The sequence below is a fragment of the Triturus cristatus genome, chromosome 5_1 (assembly GCF_964204655.1).
Source record: "Triturus cristatus chromosome 5_1, aTriCri1.1, whole genome shotgun sequence".
NCBI lineage: Eukaryota > Metazoa > Chordata > Amphibia > Caudata > Salamandridae > Triturus > Triturus cristatus.
The window spans coordinates 711,498,886-711,520,280 of record NC_140587.1 but is presented as its reverse complement, the minus strand read 5'-3'; the positions used below and the strand labels follow the sequence as shown (position 1 = coordinate 711,520,280).

Below are 21,395 nucleotides of genomic sequence, written 5' to 3'. Positions count from 1 at the left end.
TAATCCTCTTCCTGCGCGCAAACTGGTGCCCCTTCTAGTACAGTAGGTGCTATCGTAGGGAGCCCCTGATTAAGATCACTGTTACTCGTTTGAGGTCGCGCTTTCCTCCCTAATACTTTTGAGCTAGTCTTGGTCTGTTTCTGGGGTCCCCGGCCCTTCCTTTTCTTAGATGGTGGTTCACTAACGTTCCCTTGGTTTGCTTTAGTTTTACGACCTTTTGTAATTACATTGAGTCTATCAGATCTACATTCTACATCTGAAGAGATAGGGGAAGCTATTTCTGGCTCTGTGTGTTGCAACAAATTATTCTGAGGAAAATACACTTCGTTATTGCTTGGAATAGCAGCCCTCATAGAAGTTGATCTAATCTGGGATGGCCAGGGCTCTAAGGATAATCTACGTTTCGTTAGCTCAATTTCGTGTATGAGTGCTGACTCTGCCCTTGTTAAAAAGGCATCTAGTGTTCCTACAACACCCTGCCCTGTGCCTTTTTTCCTTTTACTTATTTTAGTACTACTAATGATATTTAAATATAAACAAATAAAACAATACTTTCCCGCAAATTAATGACTCGTCCCTATTTTATCAAATTTTAAGGGGGTAGCCCAGCTTCCTCCGGTCTCGGACGGGCACAGATGGGCCCGCCCTTGGACCGGGCTTTGCCCTGGCGCGGCCCAGGCACGCCCGCTCACGTCCCGCGCTGCGGGTGTCCGGGTCAGTTTTATGGCGCCCCTGGCGCGATTCCGATGATGAGCGAGGCTCCAGCCGCGATGCACTTCTGGGCGATGCAGTGCCCTTTGACAATAGTGGACCGGCAAAATCCCAAACAAAGTGCTGCCTGCAAACAGTCAAGGGCTCAAGGTGTGTTAAAGTAATTTAAGCATGCTGCTGGAAGGGAAAACCCAATTGTTAGATGCATCAGTTACTCTTCATTTAACATCTATCTTTTTTTATTTTTTATGTGTTAACTGCCAACGAATATGATCAAATTAGTAACGGATAAACATATCCCATTTCCAACTATAGTATGCACAATTGAATGCAGAACCTGCTAGTAAAAATATTGGGATTTATTCTTATATTAAATTGAATCAAAACCTTTGTAAACATATGGGAATTATAGCTGGCACAACAAGAGGCTCGGAAAGCGAATTTATTGTGACAACACATAGCTATAAGCTTAGAAGTGCTGTTAATAGTAAATGAATCGATATACAGTTATTCCACAATCTTAACCTTGATCTATCAGCCCATTACTCAGTCACTATTCAGGAATCCTTTTGGGCTACAGCTAGAGAATAATATTTCAAATCATTAACACATTTTCTGACTTCAGGTGATCGGAGTCTTAATTCTCATCCTAGATAGTAACTGATATCTTCTGGATGAATACGGTCCACACAAAAGCAAAAACTGAGTCGGTAAAGTTGTCATGGCTTGGGAATTTTGTGGATGTGGAATTAAAATAGAAAGAACTAAGACAAATGCCCAGGTTTCTCATCCTTGCAAGTGCCAGTATGTGATGATGCCTCAAGTCATGGCCACACCTGCGTTTCAAGGTTTAATCACTGAAGTAAAGTTACTAACCAAGTCAAGACGGCAAGCGTTTTGAAATTAAAGTCATTTGGATCCTGTAAAACCATCAATAAGAAGCACTATTGCTGCAGTGTTATCGGCGCTTTCCTCTTTCCTACAAAATTACCCCAACCGAAAGCCACAATTATCAGAATGTGTAAAAAGATAAACCACACTAGGATGCAGCCATATCATTTACAGAATTAGAATGTTCCTTAAGTGTTTGAAAATATCCAGTTGCAACTCAAAATATCTCCACAAGATGCACGTCTTGGAACAGCTACAACATTTGACATGGCCTAAAACCATGCTTCTTTTGGGGTGAACTTCCATTTAAACATCAACAATCAACAATATCAGAATCATGAGAGCAGCTCAAACTAAGAGTAGCTTTGGAATACCAACTCCTTATTTTCTTTCGAGACAAACAACTTCAAGCCCTTCTTGAAACCTGGCTTAGATTCTATTAAATCGTAAAGTTTTTCAAACAACAAGCTTTTTAAGTTTCAGTATGCAAAGAATCTTTGAGGACAAAAAAAATTATCTTTACTATCTAGTTTTACTAATGATATCAGAGCAGTTCACTAATGAGACATGCCGAGATACATCCAGGCTTTGGTAAAAACTAATGCAAGACTCTTCAGCAGACATTTTCTGCAGTTCTCAAAATGGCAGAGAATGGAAAGACACAAACACAGAGGAAGGTGATCTATTATACCAGAAAGGCTCTTGTTTACCTGCAAAAAAGGTTTTCCTTGTGTACATAGTACTCTTCCTACTCCTAAGAGATTAGGGACCTTGAAGAGCTCAATAGGGCAAAGATAATGAATGGTATGAAACGTCTGTTAATCCCAAATTGAGCATGCACTTGATGTGGGTAAAATAATTCAATCTCAGGATCTGCACAGATCTAACTGCAGAAATTTAAAGGTGGGAGAGTGTGAACTATCACCAGGGATATGGCGACATAATACTTCAATATCCTTAGACTGAAAAGAAAAATACCAAATAAATTGTCAAATAAATACCAAAGTAATAGATATAAATTCTTCTCTGCAAATATAAAGCAGAAAAATCTAATAAACTAGCCCTAAAACTTTCTAGTTAAGAAAATGTACGAATCCAACATCTCACTCAGCACAGCACCTGAATTACCATTAGTCACCAACAATGAGGATTGTTTTTTAAAATTATCACTATTTCTTGCTCTCATTACCGGCACCTCTCCAGACTAACTTGGCATTATTTAGAAAGTAAATTACACATTCTTAGTAAGTCCCTATCTCCATTATTTTGTACGGGAGGGTGTTGCAGTGCCATTGGTTGGCTATGTGTGGACATACTACAAAAGAACAAGTTACTTACCATCGGTAACGCTTTTTCTGGTGGATACAGTATCTGCCTGTAGATTTCTCACCTTTTGAATTATCCCAATGCACAGCATTCCATGGAAACTTTTCTCCTCAGCTCTCCCACGTCAACGAGGACGTCACAAAGGAACGGCTTCGCATGCGACTCCGTGTGACGCTGTCGGAGCCATAATAATAATAATAATAATAATAATCATCCACATTTGTAAAGCGCGAACTATCACCCGTAAGGGTCTCTAGGCGCTGGGGGCCGTCAGGAAGATTAAGCAAGCTATTGTCCAGAGTCACATGGTGCTGGGCTAATCTGCCGCCGGCGCCGGGGATCGAACCGTGATCCCCAGATTCCGGCGTCAGTCGCCCTGCCTGCGGCGCCACACCTCTTCCTCTGCATCCTGACGTCAATTCCACCCATTTGTCCAGGTCTTCGAGGCGAAACGGGTGAACCAACAACCTTCTCACAAGTATACATAATATACAAAACACATCCAAATATGGAAACACTGCATCATAGATATTTCCCAAATTGAAGCAACCTCATGATTCAAACAAGAAATTTCAAAAAACATTAATTAGTTAATTTTCAGTATAAGCAGACAGGCAATGGGGAGGTGGTTGGGTCAGTGAGGAATCTACAGGCAGATACTGTATCCACCAGAAAAAGCATTATCGAAGGTAAGTAATTTGTTTTTCTGATGGGTACATCTGCTGTGGATTCCAAACCCATTGAAATGAATATCCCCAAGCAGTCCCACTCTCGGAGGAGGGTGCCTGCCTGCACCAAAAAATCCTGCAACACAGAACGAGCAAAATGGCCGTCCTTCCTCACGTCCGAATCCAAACAATAGAGCTTTGCAAAAGTGTGGAGGGAGGCCCAAGTTGCCACTTTGAGGACTCCACCACAGGGAAACCGCTTGCCAAAGCAGAAGAAGACGACTTAGCTCTAGTAGAATGAGCACGAATACCTTCAGGAGGCTCCTTCTTGGCTAAGGCGTAGCAGAACTTAATGCACAGGATTATCCACCTGGACAGCGTTTTTTTGTGGACAGCCTTGCCCTTCACTGTGTCAACGTATCCTACGAAGAGTTGATCATCCAGCCTGAAGTCCTTGGTTCTGTCTAAATAGAAGCTCACTGCCCTCTTGGGATCCAGGCGATGAAGTCTCTCCTCCTCCTTAGAAGGGTGAAGAGGAGGATAGAAAGTAGGTAGGATGATGGACTGCCCCAAGTGGAAAGGAGTGAACACCTTAGGCAGGAAAGCAGCTCTGGTCCTAAGAACCATCTTATCTGCATGGAAAGATGTCAAAGGAGGCTTGGAAGTAAGAGCCTGCAATTCACTTACCCTCCTAGCTGATGTGTTTGCCACCAAAAATATAGTTTTAAATGCGAGAAACCTTAAAGGACAACTATGCAAAGGTTCAAAGGGCGAGCCCATCAAAAATGTAGAAACTAGATTTAAATCCCACTGAAGCATATTAACCTCTTCGCTGCGGCGCAAATTCCGCCGCAGCGCTGCCGCAGTGCTGGACATTCCATTCGTGGGCGTGGTCATGACGTCTCCCGGCCGTCGTCCGCACACGCCCATTGTGACTCATGACGGCCGGGAGACGTCATGAGCATGGAAGAGGATAAAGGGAGTGAGAGGAAACATATTAGTGAGACCCATAATGAATCTCATAACTGTAGGAGATTTAAACAAAAAGGGTTGATCAAGCAAACAAAGAAAAGCTGACAAGGCAGAAGTGTAACCTTTAACAGTTGCCACTGCGCAAACCTGTTGAGCCAGGGCAAGAATAAAACTCAGAACATCAGAAAAATGGGCGTTTAAAGGATCAATTTATTTATCTTCACACCATTTTACAAATTTAGCCCATGTACCAGCATGGACAGATTTGGTGGAGTGTCTTCTGGCTGATAAAAAAAAGCCCACGACATCCGGTGGAAGAGAGCAAGAACTCAGGTTGCCTGTTCAATCTACAGGCATGAAGGTGCAGGCTCTGGAGGTTAGGGTGAAGAACGTGCCCCTGCGAGATGAGGTCTGCCCTGAGAGGGAGATGGAGCAGAGGGTGCAATGAGAGGTAAAGGAGGTCTGTGCACCACACCCTTCGTGGCCACTCATGGGCAATCAATATGACTTGGGCTAGGGCTTGGTGAATCTACCTCAGAACTTGAGGAATCAAGGGCATGGGGGGGAAATGCATAAAGAAGCTGTGAGCCACAATCTAATGGAAGCGTGTCCCCCAACACTCCCTGCATCAGATACTGGAGACTGCAGAATGACGGGCAGCGTGCATTCTTGTGAGTGGCAAACATGTCCAACTGAGGAAAACCCCACATCCTGAAAATGTGAAGAGCCACCTCCGGATGGAGACGTCACTCATGATCAGCCGAAAATTTACAACTGACTGTTCGCACGCACATTCAACAGTCCAGTCAAGTGATTTGCGATCACGCAAATTGTGGGGTCCTGAGCCCAAGACCAGAGTCGCAGGAGCATCTGCTTCTCCCTGTTTGTTGATGTACCACATTGTGGTAGTGCTGTCTGTTAAGACCTAAACCGACTCACCACAAAGGGAAGGGAGGAAGGAATCAAGAGCCAAACTTATCGCCCGTATTTCCAAAAGATGGACTTGAAACAATCTTTCCTCTAGGGACCAAAGACCTTTCACCTCCAGATCCCCCAGATGAGCTCCCCACCATAGAGTGGAGGCATGCGCTATCACTGTTGGCACCGGAGAAGAAGGGTGACACTGCTTCCCTTGAGACAGATTGCTTGGAACACTCCATTTCAGAACTGCTGCAGTGTTTCTGGAGATTCTGACCACCTCCTTGAGATCTCCATTGTGTTGAAACCAATGCCTGCGGAGGCACCACTGGAAGGTCCTTGTATGCCAACGTGCATGGCTGACCATCAGAAAGCAGAAAGAAACAAGACTAAACAGGTGCAAGAACTTCAGGACTGCAACAGAAGCTCCATTCTGAAAAAGTGAAATCGTAGCCTGGACGTCTTTAATCCTCGTTGGAGGTGAGAAGGCACAACTCACGGTAGTGTCCAGTACTGCCCCTATGAACAAGTTGCGCTCAGAGGGCACCAGGTGAGACTTGGGTACATTTAACGAAAGACCCAAACTGAACAGCTGCATTGCTACCTGCAAATCATGCAGCACTATCTCTGGCGAATTTGCTCTGAGCAGCTCGTCATCAAGATAGGGAAACACAGGAATCCCAGACCTTCTGAGATGTGCTGTCACCATCGCCATCACCTTTGTGAAGACCCATGGTGCGGAAGTAAGGCCTAACGGAAGGACTGCAAACTGGTAATGTTGAGTCCCCACCGTAAAACAGAGATACTTCCAATGAGACTTCAGAATGGGATAGTTAAAATATGCATCCTGTAAATTGATCGACACCATCCTGTCTTCTTTCTCCAGCACGAGAAGAACCTGGCCAAAGGTCAACATTTTGAACTTAAAAAAAATTCAAAATCCTGAGGTCAAGAATCGGCCGTAAACTACCATCCTTTTTGGGAATCAGGAAGCACCAGGAGTAGCACCCCTGACTTATTTACTGCCTGGAACTATCTTGTTTGCACCCTTTTGCAGCAATGAAAGTACTTCCTGCTGGAGAAGCAGAAGATACTCTTACGAGCAAAGGCACTAACCGGAAGGGTAGGGCATACCCATTTTCTACAATGTTTTAAACACAGAGGTCAGTAGTTACAGACCTTCAATGAGGTAGAAAATAGGCCACCCTTCCTCCCAATAGACAAGCATGCTCTAAGATGGTGGAGCTAGAGCTGCTTCCTTGCCACACGGTTGGAGAGGCAGAAGAGGAGGAGGAGACTTGTTGCCTGGCAGAACAGCCGCGGGGGCGACCTCTGTCCCTTCCTCTGTAGGACCTGTACAGAGGATGCTGCTGTGGCTGTCGTCTACTGTGAAAGGACAAGTTCTTTGCAATGCCACGATACCTGTGGAACTGTCTATATAGTCCCTGGGCTGGGTCTGAAGCCCTAAGGACCTTGCTGTTGCCTTGCTATCCTTAAAGCGCTGTCAGCTCCAAACAAGTGGGACCCATCAAAAGGCAAGTCCAGTGACGTAGCTTGAACATCATGTGAAAAGCCTGAACCCCACATCCTGGCATGCCTTCTCGTTGCAACAGACTACCCCATTGCTCTGGCTAAAGAGTCTGTCATATCCAGCCCAGATTGGATTACTTGACGTGCAGCAGCCTGAGCATCCGTCAGTAGTTCAGAAAAATGCCCCTGCACCTCTGTAGGCAATTTTGGAACAACCTTATAAGCTGTATACATGAGGGCGTGAATGTAATGTCACAAGAAACATGTGGCCTTCGTTGATTTGAAGGCCATACTCCCAGACTACCTTTTTGCCCAACTGCTCCATTCCATATCAGCAGGCATGGACGGAAAATAGCCAGCTGATAACCTAGAAGAACAAGAACCTTGGACCACTAGGCTTTCCGGTGAAGGCTGGGAGGACAGAAAAGATGTATCCCCGGAGCTACTTTGTACCTTCTAGCCACTGTCCTGGAAACTGCAGGAGAGGAAATTGGATTCTACCAAACATCCAAAATAGGCTCAGTTAAAGTGTAACTTTCCTCATGCTCCCTAAGGCACCTCAACATGCCACTACCCTAAAAGTCAATGGTCTCCACTTAGGTTTCAGTGCTTAGAATACCATGAGTTCCTTTTTTGGGGGGGGTGGAGGAGGGTTGCTATTATTCTCCTAAGTACTCAACAGGGGATACTTGTCAACCTGATAAACCTAAGCCCCCCGGATTAAGTTCTGTGTCCATATCACGGACCTAAAAGTATCCATTGCCCTGTATGCCTGCCCTTCGCCAGCCAAACAAAGCTGAAAAATTACCACCGCCATCAGGGGATCCAATTTCATTCCTAGGCACCAAAGAAACTATCTTGTCCAGGCTGACAAACGGTGCTTGTGAATTCTGAGCACCCATGTCCTTTTTTCCCAAAGCTCTGAGGTCTCCCAGACTCCATGCCATCAATGTCAGGGTCCCTTCCTCCACCAACAGGTGTAAATCCCCCATGGGTCCATCGAATTTGAAGAGCTAGTGGCAGAGGGAGTGGAGAATCACAAGAAAGACTCCAAGAAATGGAAACCACACTTGCAATCTCTACATTGTCATTATCAAGATCAAATTTGTTAACGGTCTTCCTCATCGGCACGGCCGATCCCAAGACCGCAAAAATACTGGGCAGTCATGCTGTACTCGATGACCCTAATACTAGAGAAAGGCAACTGTCGCTAAAGCGTCTAGATCCTCTCTCCACCTGTAGAATTTGGGGTGCTGAGCAGAGAATAAGGCTACTGCATATGGCCCCCATTTAGCATCCGGCCTCCAATTTTGAATTCAGCCTAAAGTCCCCAAAATCGCAAAGTTATTTACAGTGGCAGTCTGCCACCGCATTAGACAACCCTGGAAGGTGTTCGGCCATCACTGAAATCTGATGATCTAGGCATTAGCGTCAAAGCTCTTTTGCGAGGTCCTCTTGACGTCTGGACCTCGTGTTCCACCAAGTGATTTATTAACCTCACAGCAGACAAATTATAAATTTGTGGCAGACTGGAACAGTTGACCTTGTACTTCACCAGTGCTCTGATTGCCAATGAACTGGACAGCAGCTCCAGACAAATGATGCAAACATCCAATTCCTTCTCTAACCACTTCCCTACTGTACAGACATCCTGTAACAGGCGCCTGAGTTATGCCTAACCTTCTGGGCTTGACACGATTACTATATGTCAACTCATATGTCAACTCAGGTCGAAAATGGCTCTGCTGTTCCAGGCATTAAGCTGTAGCCACTATTAAATCTCGATCTACACCTCCTGCATACGAGAGACAGGCTCCGAATAAGCAAGACCCCCTCCAGAGGCGCAGCATCTGCAGCCTCAGCAGTACACTATAAAGGACTGGCCTGGGCTAGCCAAGCAACATGGCCGACAGGACGTGAGCCTCTTAAGCTCCCAGTCTGTCCGCCCGTAAATCCTGCATAATACTGATGCCATATCCTCAGACCAGAGGGAAAAAGAGTTGCTGAGCTGTGTTGGCCCCCTGAAGACACGGAGCTCCTTCAAGGACGCTTGGTGCAAAATACAGGGCTGATCCTGGCATCGCTGCCGAGGCCGTAACGAGGCGCTACTGTTCGGGCCTGCGAGGGCGTGGCCTGGGGCAGTCACCCGTCGCCGAAATAGCTGAAGAGGCGGGTGCCCTGCATCGGCTGCACCAAAGAACTGTGGGGGACTTGGCCCCTTCCCCCCCCCCCTCTGAGGGAGACACTGAGCTGCGGTAGCAGCAGAAATCACAGACCGCTGGACCGGAGGTGCGCAACCAGAGAGCTGAGCATGGTAAGAGAGCTGGGAGGAGGCACCACTGGATACCTTCAGAGATGCGCAAGAGGCCAGGCAGATAGCCTTTATGGCCCGCTCTGGGTCCTGGAGGATCCTTGGAAGGCTGGGGCCCGGTGGTGGTCCCAACTGCGGAAGAAGGCTGGAGCCGATAGATTTTCCCTTGCTGGGCAGCGCAGAGAGCTGGTTGATTGCTCCTGGTGAGAAGCTGAACTGAGACATGATGGTAGACTGAGGCAGTCGCGCAGTCCATCTCCCCTCCTCTCCTGCAGCAGTACGCTGTATGGAAAAAGGCAACAGCACAGGTGGGGCCTATTAACTGAGTACACCACGCAGTGCATATACCCGAGTCCTGGAGTCATTACGGAGATCGGTGCGGGTGGTAACCAGGCCATGACACGCGGGCATCTCTTCAAATAAGTGGAGTCACACCCTGGGAATGGTGGTGATGTTGGATCACTGCCCCTCCCCCAACTGGAAAGAACTGGACACACTTGAGTATGAGGAGCTGCAGGGGTCTCTTGCATCGGGGGCTTTTTGTCAACTTGAACTGGGGCGCCAACCCAATTGTTTGAAGACCGAGTAAGAGGAGCACAATTTGGGATCTGGTGCCAATTGAACCAACTTCTGGACGCTTAGGAGGGAGTCTCCTGATCAATCAGGATGCAGGGGGCACACGTAGTAGGTCATCAACGCGGCAGTAAACATGGGCAAGGACAAGACGGCAAAGGCAGCAGGTTCCAACGCCATAACTCAGAATACAACGCAGACACCCCCCTCAAGCGCATGACTAGACGAACTGTGGGAACCGGGGGGAAGAGGATGAATGTCCCGAGCCAACCAGGGCAGAACTCCTGGCTGCTATACAGGTATCCAGGAACGCCTTGGAAGATCACATTGAGACCGTCTGAATAGACGTAAACCTGCTTTGTGCAGATCTGCAAAAGGTGGCAGACAAGGTCACGACAGCTGAGGGAGATATTCTGGAGCTGCAAGGCGACGACGTAACACAAACAGCAAGTAGCAAAGATGAAGTTGGCCACAAGGGCAGTGGAGAGGCGGACGGAGGACGCGGAAGGTCGAGCTAGGCGCAGTAACATTTGCATACTGGACATCCCGGAGAAGGCAGAACAAAGTTCGACCGAGCAATTCCTGTAACACTGGATTCGATCACAACTTCGCCCCAAAGAGCCTATCCACTTTGAATGCGATCGAGAGGGCCCACAGGGCACTGGTACGACCCCCATCCACAGGCGCACAGCCCCGTGCTACAATAGCGAAAGTGCTGAACTACTGCGCACGGCCAGGGGACACCAAGATCTCCAATATGAAAATAATAAAGTTACTATATACCCAGATTATACTAGGCTTCGGAAATCTTACTTAGGGGTCAAGCGAAAGCTACATGAACTACAGTTACAATAAATGCACCTATACCCAGCCAAGTTGAAAGTCTTGGCACAGGGCAAGGCACACTTCTTTGAATGCCCGGAGGAAGTATGGAGGTGGCTTGAAATCGGAGGAGATGGACTCCCACAGCGGGAGCCACGGGGACAGAAGCAGGGATGGGGTTCGCGATCGGGTAGGGGACCTCAAAAGCGATCTGGCTGGACGGAGACACAGGACCCGGCCACCCAAACAGAGCACAGGATCACGGTGGAAGAAGACGGTTCACTGCAGCTGGATGCTACTATAGTCACTGGAACCCCAAATCCTCTGCTCGTGGTCGCCACTGCTGAACTGGAGCTGGAGGCTCAGGCTTTGGGCCCAACTGCGGACACTGTGCCTGAGACGCTGATGGATGAGGCTGCTGAACTCGGGAGTGAATGAATGAATGATGCAAGCAATGACCGAGCTGAGGCCCTTCGGCCGGTTCATCGTTCAGTGTAACTGAGAAGAGGGTCTTGTAAGTTGAAGCGGAAATGCTCTATTGGGAAGAGAATTTGAAGGCGTGGGAAAGGAACCTTCCCCATGCGTGCTTGATTCTGGGGAGGGGGGCGGGGGGAGGGGACTACAGGGGGGGGCATGCAGCGTGTGTCTGGGTGGGGGTCAGGCAGCACCCCAGAATTGAAGTGCAACTGCTGGTCTGTATTGGGGTGGGAGGATGTGGACACAACAGCATGAGGCGGGCAATATAGACTGATGTTGTGCGTGTATTGTCGGTGGGTGGGGGGTGGGGAGTTTCGTTTTTTGTTCACTGATCACTACAAGTTGTATGGATGTGTGGTGGGGGGGGGGGGGGGGGGGGACTGTTGGGCAGCGCTTGCTGCAGCACAAGCTGGGTGAGAAATGAGTGGCGACACCATGGCACAGGAGGTTACGTTTCTTAGCTGGAATGCCAGGAGGTTAGGCACCTGTACTAAACTACATAGGGTCTTCTCCTTCCTGAAAAGACACAATATAACATTTGCATGTCTACCGGAAACGCACCTGACATGGGGGCTGCAAAGGAAGCCAAAAAGTGGTGAGGCTAAGTATTCCATTCCTCCTCTTGTACTTACGCTAGGGGCGCTCTGATTTGGGTGGCCCCCGGTACTCTGTTCACACTCCAGTACATGGAAGCGGATGTGGTAGGACGCTATGTGCTCCTACAAGGTCAATGCGATGGCAGAGACATCGGTATCCTAAACACTAATGTCCTGAATACAGACAAACCGGCCTCTTACCCAGCGATGCAGGCTCTTAGAGCGGTACATCTGGATGTACCACTCATATGGTCAGGTGATTTTAATTGTATTATTGACCCCACCCTGGGCCGACACCCACCCAGAGCGGTACCTAAACCACACATGACAAAACATTGCAGATCATGATGAGGAAGTTGGGGCTACAGGACGTCTGGCGTGTGCGACACCAGACACAGAGGCACACCACGTTATTCACCCACACAACACGCGTAGCAGGTTAGACATGATCTTAGTGACGAGAGGCCCGCCCTACTGGCTGCTGAGAACCCACCTGGCTAGATTCTTGCCGGACCATTCTCCAGTGTGCTGCGTAGTGCAGTGGAATTCTAAAGAGCAGGGGCCAAGTTGTTGGCGAATGCCCCCTGAGCTCCTAGAAGATCAGGAGGGCAGGGCGTCGCTTTCTCTGTCGCTTTCAGATTACATGGCATTCAACTGGAACACCACGGACAGCAGAGGGACAGAATGGAAAGCTATGAAGGCGGTTGTACGTTGGGCGGGAATAGGACTAACATGCGGAGTACAGCGATAATTGCAGCAAGAGCTGCGTGACAGGGAGGATGCATTAGCAGAAATTCAGTCAGATACTCATGGGCATACCGATACCCATGTTCAAGAACACATGCTGTGTGAGCAGATCAGTGGTACTTGGGACAGGCTGAACAAATATAGACTTACTCGCTACTGTGAGCGGCTACACGCCAAAGGTGATCGGGCCGGGCACCTGTTGGCCTGGATTTTATGCAGGGAAAAGGACCCCCCCCGATGAGGACATGCATACGTAACCCAGTGGGAGACATTGTGTACTCCAGAGCAGAAATACTTGAAGTGCTCCAACGGCACCTACAGAAGGTATATTCCACGGACCCAGCAGTCCAGGAGGATCGTTATGCCCCGTTCCTGGAAGGGCTCCAACTGACTAGGCTCCCTCTGGAGGCCCAGAGGGAATTGAAGACGCAGTTACCAGCAGAGGAGGTACTTGAGGCGCTAGCCGAAATACCAAGAGCCAAAGTCCCGGGGGGAGATGAGTTCCTAATCGAGTTCTATCAGGCTTACCCGGAAAAATGGGTGCAGCCACTACTGCAAACATTTAATGAAGAGTTTGATAGGGGTGTGTTGTACCCCTCTATGCAGGAGGGAGAAATTTGCATGCTCCTAAAACCGGGAGGTGATGTCGGCACTCCCCAGCATATCGCCCGCTTACAACGATAAACACGGATGTTGAAATACTACGCAAGGTACTGGCAAAGCGCCTAGCCCCACATAGGAATTATCTTGTTCATGAAGACCAGTGTGGTTTTATACCAGGCCGCTGCACAGGTATGAATATACAGCGCTTATCACACATCATACATAAAACAAGAGTTGGAAACAATGAAATGGCCTTGAAAAAGCGACCGACCTCTTTAGGAGGTGTTGAGGGTGTCTGGGGTCAGACCGCGACTCTGCAGAGGTGTCAAACTTCGATATACAGACCCGAAAGTCCGGTTTCGGGTGGGCTGAAGTCAATCGGTATATTGGACACTGGAGCGAGGTACTCAACAGGGATGCCCCCTCTCGCCGCTATTTGCCCTGGCCATTGAGCTAATGGTGGTGTAGGCCAGACCTGATCTTGCGCAATGGGGGACGGCACCAGTCTAGTATCACTGAATGCAGACGATGCATTGTTCTATGTAGCGTACCCCCGAATAGCGATTCCTAAACTCCAGCAGCTTTTAGACTAGTTACCGATTACTCTGGTCCACACCTTAACAGGCATAAGTCTTTGATTTTTCCGTTGCCACGTCTGGCTGCACGACCACCAGAAGATCTGCTGAGACTTTGGCTGCGCTGGGAGACAGGTTACTTCCAATATTTAGGTATACATGTAGCATACGGGGACACACAAATATTACACTTGAATGTGACAAGAGTACTTGAATCCCTGAAGCATTCGGTGACCTTCTGGAACACCTTGCCACTATCCCTCATGGGCAGAATTGATGTGGCCAGAATGGATGCCCTGCCCAGTTGCCTATATGCACTTCAAAACTCGTTATGTGGCATTTTCATGACTGTATTTAGGCAGCTGAACTCAGTGCTGGGGTCCTTATACTGGGCGGACAAGCGCAGTAGGGTGGCCTTGCAGGTACTAACAAGGCAATAAGAGGAGGGGGAGGGGGTTTTAGGAGCACCCAGACTAGAGCTATACTACTTTGCGGCACAGCTCCAACATGCAGCCCGGTGGTTGGATGAGAGGGACAATTGGGAGAATCATCTGCTCAGATGGCACGTACAGCCGGACAGCTTAGAGGCAATTTTGATGGAGGGTGTGTGTGCACCTACAGATTTACTGTGCGTGGTTAAACAGACCGCATATATCTAGCAAACGTTTGTGGAGCGAATACTCCGGCATGCACCATTCCACCGGGAATTTAATATATGGATCATAGCTCCAGTGTGTAAAATGGTCGACATTTCAGGTGTGGAGAGAGGGTGGTTGCCAGGTGTTGGCAGGCCTGTACCCAATGAAACCTTTATCACATATGAATGAGCTTGTGAGGGGTTTGGCTTGGGGCAGAGACAGTATCTGCAGTATGCGGGCCTTAGAGATTTCGCCAGAGCAAAGTGGTCTACATACGCGAATGCTCCTCAGACAACCAGAACACTTGATGTCTTGCTTACTTGCGAAAGTGGGCGTCGACTGATTTCATTGTTGTATAAAGCCATGAGAGCCGATTCATCCGAGGGCACGCGTCGCCTGGGATGGAGATCTACAGACGCCCATGGGAAAGAAGACTTGGAAAGAAGCATGCACCCTAACACGCACGGTGTCCTGTAATGCTCGCCTCAAACTAATACAATTCAATTTCCTGCATCATGTGCATTTGACCCCCACGGGACAGAATAGTATTGACCCAAACCGTTCCCATGATTGTCCCAGATGTAATAGGGAAGGTGCAGATTTTCTGTATTTAGCATGGGGGCGAACAGAGGTACACTAATACTGGTTACGTGTGATTGAACGAGCAAGGGTGGGTACTGGCCTTCGAGTGGAGGCTACCCCCATGCATTGCCTGTTGGGACAAGTACAGAGTGCCAAAAATCGTAAAATGGCATATGAATTGCTGCAATTAACCCTGGTTTTAGCAAGACGAAGGGTAGCCATAGTATGGATGAGCAAACACTCCCCCTCACTACACAATTGGTTAAAGGATGGGAGAGAGTGGTCGCTTGCAGAGGAGGTTGACATGAAAAATGGAAGAAGACATTAGCATGTGGAAAGAACTATGTAGGGATCTCTTAACTACAGATGTGAATATGAGTGACAACAGTGACTCAAATACTAAGGGGAGAGGGTCAGTCACTGAGGAGAGCGATAGCTCATAATACTGTTATGTATAAGCCTCCCTGACATATACAGGTACTTGTAATTGCATGACTAGGATTATTGGTATCTGCAGCTGTTTGAATCCCATTAAAAACAGACCGAACAGTAACAAAGTAAATTCAAAGATCTGTCTTTGCCATTCAAACTGGAGAAATTGCCTGTGGAGTTTGAATATCAGAACTGGTAAATAGGCGTCTTTATGGTTTAAGTGCACCATCCACTCACCTTCTCATATGAGATCACTGAGGAGGTGAAGGCCCTCCATTCTGAAGTGTAGTTAAATCAAAGAGGAGATTAATTCCTTAAATTTGATGACCTGTGGGAAAGGCTGTGACTTTGGCCTAGTCTTGGGTGTCCCAGGCCAAGACATCTGTCGGGCAGCAACGTGGACTTCATTGCACACGTTCGCAAAACATTATTGCCTTGATGGTCAAGTACGCAGGGACGGGCATTTTGCCAGTTCAGTCCTGCAAGACTTTAGTCTAGGTCATGAGTCCGCAACCCACCGCCGGGATGGTATGGACCGCGACCTTCTCAGAGTTTCGCTTGACAGTGTCGACTGCTGGGCCGCAAGCAACTTCACCGCTCTCTCCCTCAAGGTCTTCGGGTCCATCACCCGACAGTCTGAACACGACTTCGAATCGTGGTCACGTTTAAGACACCACAGACGTGGTGGGGATCGATGACCGACATCATGCGGGAACAAGTACCTCATGGTTTGACACCTGTCTTCCTCAAAGAAATCCCTTGCACACGAAGTCAATCCAAAAACTTCGACAAAAGTCAAGAAAAAACCTGCCAAAAAGAGGCAGACTGGTAGCTCTTCCCGGATCCGCGCTTTACTGGCGTGGAAAGAAAAGAACTGACGTCTGCGCACCTGTGTGGCGCCTATATAGGCACTGCGAGCTCATAACCGACGCAGCCGACGTCATGCGGAGCCTAATGGAGCCACCCAACGTCGTGCGCAAGGGGTATTGCTCAGCAAAAGTTTCCAGATCCAGCCCGACTCCTCGGAACTCCAAAAGTAAGGAATCTGCAGCTAGAAGTCTCGATCAGATATACATTGCTGAGTAAACTCTGGTGCTGCAGCACAGACCTGAAAATGCCCCCCTTGTGCTCCAGCTCTTCTACCTGTGGAGATAAACATCTGTTCGATCATGGAAAAATTAATCTATCTCAGTCGGATAAGCCAAATAACTCCAGCCAAAAGCCCTGTACTGTTTGCACGATCCACACATCAAGCCAGTTCTCTCCATTTGTAGAGGAACAGAAAGATTCTGTTGCATAGGAACATAGGAAATATGGATAAGGCACCATTGTACCTTTGTTGGTGTAGCCTCCTTGATCTAGGGAGGTCCCTCTTTGGAAGCGGTCTGACCTCTCCTGGGTCTGCACTTGTCTTAAGTGAAGCACCCTCCACGTAAGATTTGACTTTTCCAGGGAACAGTTACATGTATTCAGCCGAATGAGCGTCCACCAACGCAACTGGCCAAAACACTTTAATCGAAGATCTTCTTTACAAAGTTGGGTCCTTTAGCCAATGCGTGAATGTAGTAGTGATTTTTTTAAATGATCACTTTACAGCCACCCTTGGACCACCGGACCCATCTACAAAGAGGCTAATTTCACAAGATTACGATCAATCCTTACCAGCAGCAAGGGTCTCCTCCTCACTGAGATCACTATTTGCATTCCAGGCATGAAAATGTAGCATTGAATCCAATCTGATGGAATCTCGAGGTCCACCAAAGTTCTACATTCTTTAGCTGTTTTCACTGCTTCCATGATTTTTTGTCAGTGGTCCCAACATATGAAGCGGTTTATCCTGACGTGCCCCAGGATCTTCCAATCCCTTTTGTGGGAATTTCCCCAGTAATGTCACCATTCGTGGGCCAAACTTTGCAGTCAGAGCCACTTTACCCCACACCAAAAGGAGTGGACACTCCACTCTAAGGCAGTTATACACTTCCCTGTCGACCTGCTTCTGCAGCTTAGACTGCACATACTGCACACTCTCTGCAGGAACCCACTCCACTGATCTCAGGAGATACAGCTCATCTAGGTGAAAGATATTCTACGGTGGCATATGGTCATCTTTTGTGCTTTGCTCTGCCAGATCTTCCAAACCCTCTTCACATGGGCTTTTTCTATAAAGTTCCCAGGGGAGACATCCTCATTACCGCAGTCCTGCCAAGCGTTCTATGTGTTCTTGCTGTATGGAGCCCTTAATGTGGCAGGTATGCTGTACCTTCCTTCGAAGAATAGGGCATTTTTGATGTGGCAACTCAGCTAATCTCTTCCCCAGGGACTTCAAGGTGGTGGCCACTGCCTTAAGGTCTGAGTCAACCGCCTAAATTAGACACACAGAAAACTCCTCCTCTCTCAGGATTTCATTCACAGTCCTTTTTATATATCTTGCCAAGAAGGGTTGATCTCATCTTCCTACGGAAATTTAGTGTGCAACTTTCAACTGGTGCACTTTGTCCGTTCATCTAGGCCCCTAGTAAGGACTTCCCATAGTCAGCTACATTTCATTTAACCTGCCATGCAGACTGCTTCTTCTGGGTGACTGCTGCAGTACTAAGCAGTTAAACAGGTTTACTACAGAGAAACGGGTAGAAGACAGTAACGGAATGCCACACAGCTCTGGACCCTCAAAAGGACAGCTGTCGTGTGAAACAAGAACGAGGATTTTGACATCAAGAAGCTTGCGCAGGGGGAATAGCCCTTATCTGCAGAAATAGGCAGCAACACCCGGCCGATAGGACCTAAAGCAGCGTACTCATCTTCAACTGCTCTGCAAATCAGTAATCTATCAGGCTTCAAGCACTTCTTTCCTCATAGATGGTGCACCATTGCCCAGTGATCTGTTGGGTGCGTGGACGCCACGAAACACAAAGCTGTAAACAGATCACCTCAGTGGCTAGGAACTTTATGTGGACTGGAGAATGGTTGATTGGTGGTTTCGATTGATTGATCTCTTGACTAAATGAGAATCCCGTTGGCGCTCCTGGTAGCTGTACTTTTTCAAATACTGCTCGTCTGGCTGCTGAAACATAAAGCAAGAAAAGTTATAAGCATAATTCTCATCTACAGCCATGACATGGAATTCTATTTAATATAATATTTGCCAACAGATTAATGAGGCGCCAGACACCGAAATACACAGCGATTTTACAGAAACAAAATAAAGAAGTCTTAAAATCAAGTCAGGCAAACATATTTGCATCATTATGATATGTTTACATAATTCATGTAAATGTTCAAAGGATACATGCTAAAAAGTGGTTTAAAAATTCATGATCTGATGCAGGCATGGACTGGAGGAAGTTCTCTCTGTAGGACTCAAACCAAGTAGTAGTGGCTAAAACATGAAAATGTAAATACTATTACAATAACATCAAAATACACATTTAAACATTGACATTATTGGGCATGTAATCAAAATATAATCTTGCAATTTCAAATTTAATTTTCATGCACCTTACCAACAGCACTTCATTTACTATTTCTCCAATACAAACTGGATTTTCTTGTAATCATATTGATAAAGCATGCACGTGCACCAAAACTACTGTATGACTGCACCAGAAAACTGGAGAAGATTGAACATCAACTACAAATCAGAATAAAATACTGATTATACTACAAGAATAAAATATTAACAGAATATTTCATTAAGACAGTGACCGCTCTGAAAAGCTAGAAGAGTAGTTAACATTGAAGTCCATTCCCAATTTTTAACAGATTTGACAGTCTCTATTAATTATTTGTATTCATGAACAGAAACCACTAATGTAAAGACATCATCTGTATTACGGTCAACGACCATGGCACATAGCTGGGGCTTCAAGTTTCCTACTACAAACGCCAGAGCTTACTCTTCTTTTAGTCAATGAAGTACTAGCTATTATACTTGGTTACCTCCATTTTGCATGAAGGCGTGTCTCTTAAAGCCTTGCACAGCAGCCCTTGGGGCAGAAGACACCCAGTGTTCCGGCCATCAAAGAAACTCTGCAGAGTCAAGATGAGCCTCTATTTCAAGAATGACATACCTGGTACTTTTCTGTCAAATACCAGCCTTGCCCCCCTCACACTGCACCGGCCCAGATAATGAGGCTGTACAAGGCAGAACACCCAATCTAAAATATACAAGCTGTGTGGTTTTTTTTCGTTTTTATTTTTAAGCAAATAGGTCTCATCTAGTGGAGTAAATAGTCAAATGACCATCAGGGCTTTGGTAACCACAACTCAGAAACCAAATACAATCAGGGTTAAAAAAACAGTGCCATTTTAGCCGACAGAGCAAGACTATCCCCAATTGCTAGCTATAAGATAACAGCTGTGCAAATGCAAATTACCATCGAAAACTAGATTGGAATAAGGAGGGTGATATCAAGCAGACAGAAAAAAATCGAACATCTGTATGTATGTATATGGTATTTCTATACTGCTAACCTAGCCAAAAGGCAGAGGAGGGCTGTACATGGAGAAAGACGAGCTTAAAGTTCGCAAGTAATGTGAGTTGTGGGCAGTTAGTGCATCGTGATGTAGTGTTCTTTAAAGAGTCAGCATTCAAATCTTTGCTAAATTGGAGCAGCATTGGGGCAGTCCTGATGTATAATAGGATGCTGTTCTGGATTAGGGTGCATAAATGGAAAATGCCTGTTTACTGGTTTTTTTAGGTTTTGGCTCGAGACCTGTTGTATGTACTTTGTGGTCACAGAACAATGGGGTAACCCAAAATGAACCCGAAGGACCTGGGTAACTCGAGCCTCAAAATTAGTGAGATTAGTTTTATTCACGCAAGATGCAGTTATCCAGGGAGCAATGCTCCGGTTTCAAACCTATGTTTACAGTTTGAGCAATGCTACCTTTTTATAAATTCGAGTCATCGCAATGAACAGTATCATGTGAGATTAGTTCTGCCTCTTTATATACTTTAGTAATGTTACTGTCAAAGGGTGAATCCTTACAGTTTGAGCAATGTTGCCTTTTAAATTAGAGTTATCGCAATGAACAGTAACATGTGAGATTAGCTTTGTTCCTTTTTAGGTCTCGCCTGACCCAGCGCATGCGCTGGTCAGGCGAGACTTTTTGAGAGGGCTTCAAAAAGTGCTACCAGGCCAGTCTAGAGCTACAGTGCATGTGGGCGGGCGCGCACGCCAGGCTTGACCGTGATTACTTTCACTTTCGCTTTGATGCTTGATCGCAATCACTTTCGCGGCCGCACGGCCGCTTGGCATTGCCAGTAGGTCTCGCTTTTGGGACCTTATAAGTATTTAGTTATGCAACTGTTGCATGGCTAAACACTTATAAGGTCCCACAGGCGAGACCTATTGGCTATGCCAATGCTTGTTACACTTTGGTAATATTACGGTAAAAAGGTGAATCTTGCTCTGTGATTAGTTTTTTGTTTGAGACTGGTCCCTTCTTCCCCCTTCTCACAGCGCACATGTCAATAACTCCATTTTGTGTGCCCCAGACTCCAATTGTGGATTTTTTCCTAGCCATGGACAGTTGAGTGGAAGAAAGGCGAGCTTTACAAGAGACTCTAACCTTGAATTCTGTTAGGACTGGAGGCTCAGATTATGCCTTCTTCCTTCGCTTTATTGTCACAGAAGCATATTTTTAAACACTTATAACAACTGCATTTCCCATGAACAATAGGGAATGTAAAAGTCTCAAACAGGAGTCCTTCATCTCTGTCCGCACTCCAGTCAGCCAGCATAGTCCCTCCACGCTGTTTCCTCTTCCTCTTTCTTTGCTGCTCAGAAGCAGATAAATCTATTTTCTTTTGCTTCTCCTGTTCAGGGGGTGTTATTTGGCTAATTTGGCGAATTTGGTGGCGTCTGGCTAGAGCTTGTGTAATTTTCTGTTTTCTACAGATTCCCTTTAGTCACAGGACATTTTAAATAACTGTTTCCCTACGAGGTGCGGTGTGGTCCTCCCGCCACCAGGGGGCGCAGTGCACTCTCTATGGGCTGCACGAGTCAGGCACTGGCATTAGA

At 46.9% G+C, this 21,395-nt stretch overlaps 1 protein-coding gene across 2 annotated transcripts in view; it reads right to left on the bottom strand.

The window, feature by feature from the left end:
* TRAPPC8 (trafficking protein particle complex subunit 8) overlaps positions 1 to 21,395 on the bottom strand; it is a 1,257,619-nt gene that overhangs the window by 1,065,331 nt on the left and 170,893 nt on the right. For both annotated transcript variants that reach the window (XM_085605699.1, XM_085605700.1), the window contains one exon: positions 18,659 to 18,748. In XM_085605699.1, coding sequence (XP_085461825.1) covers positions 18,659 to 18,748 — 90 coding nt within the window. The remainder of the gene's footprint in view (positions 1 to 18,658; positions 18,749 to 21,395) is intronic.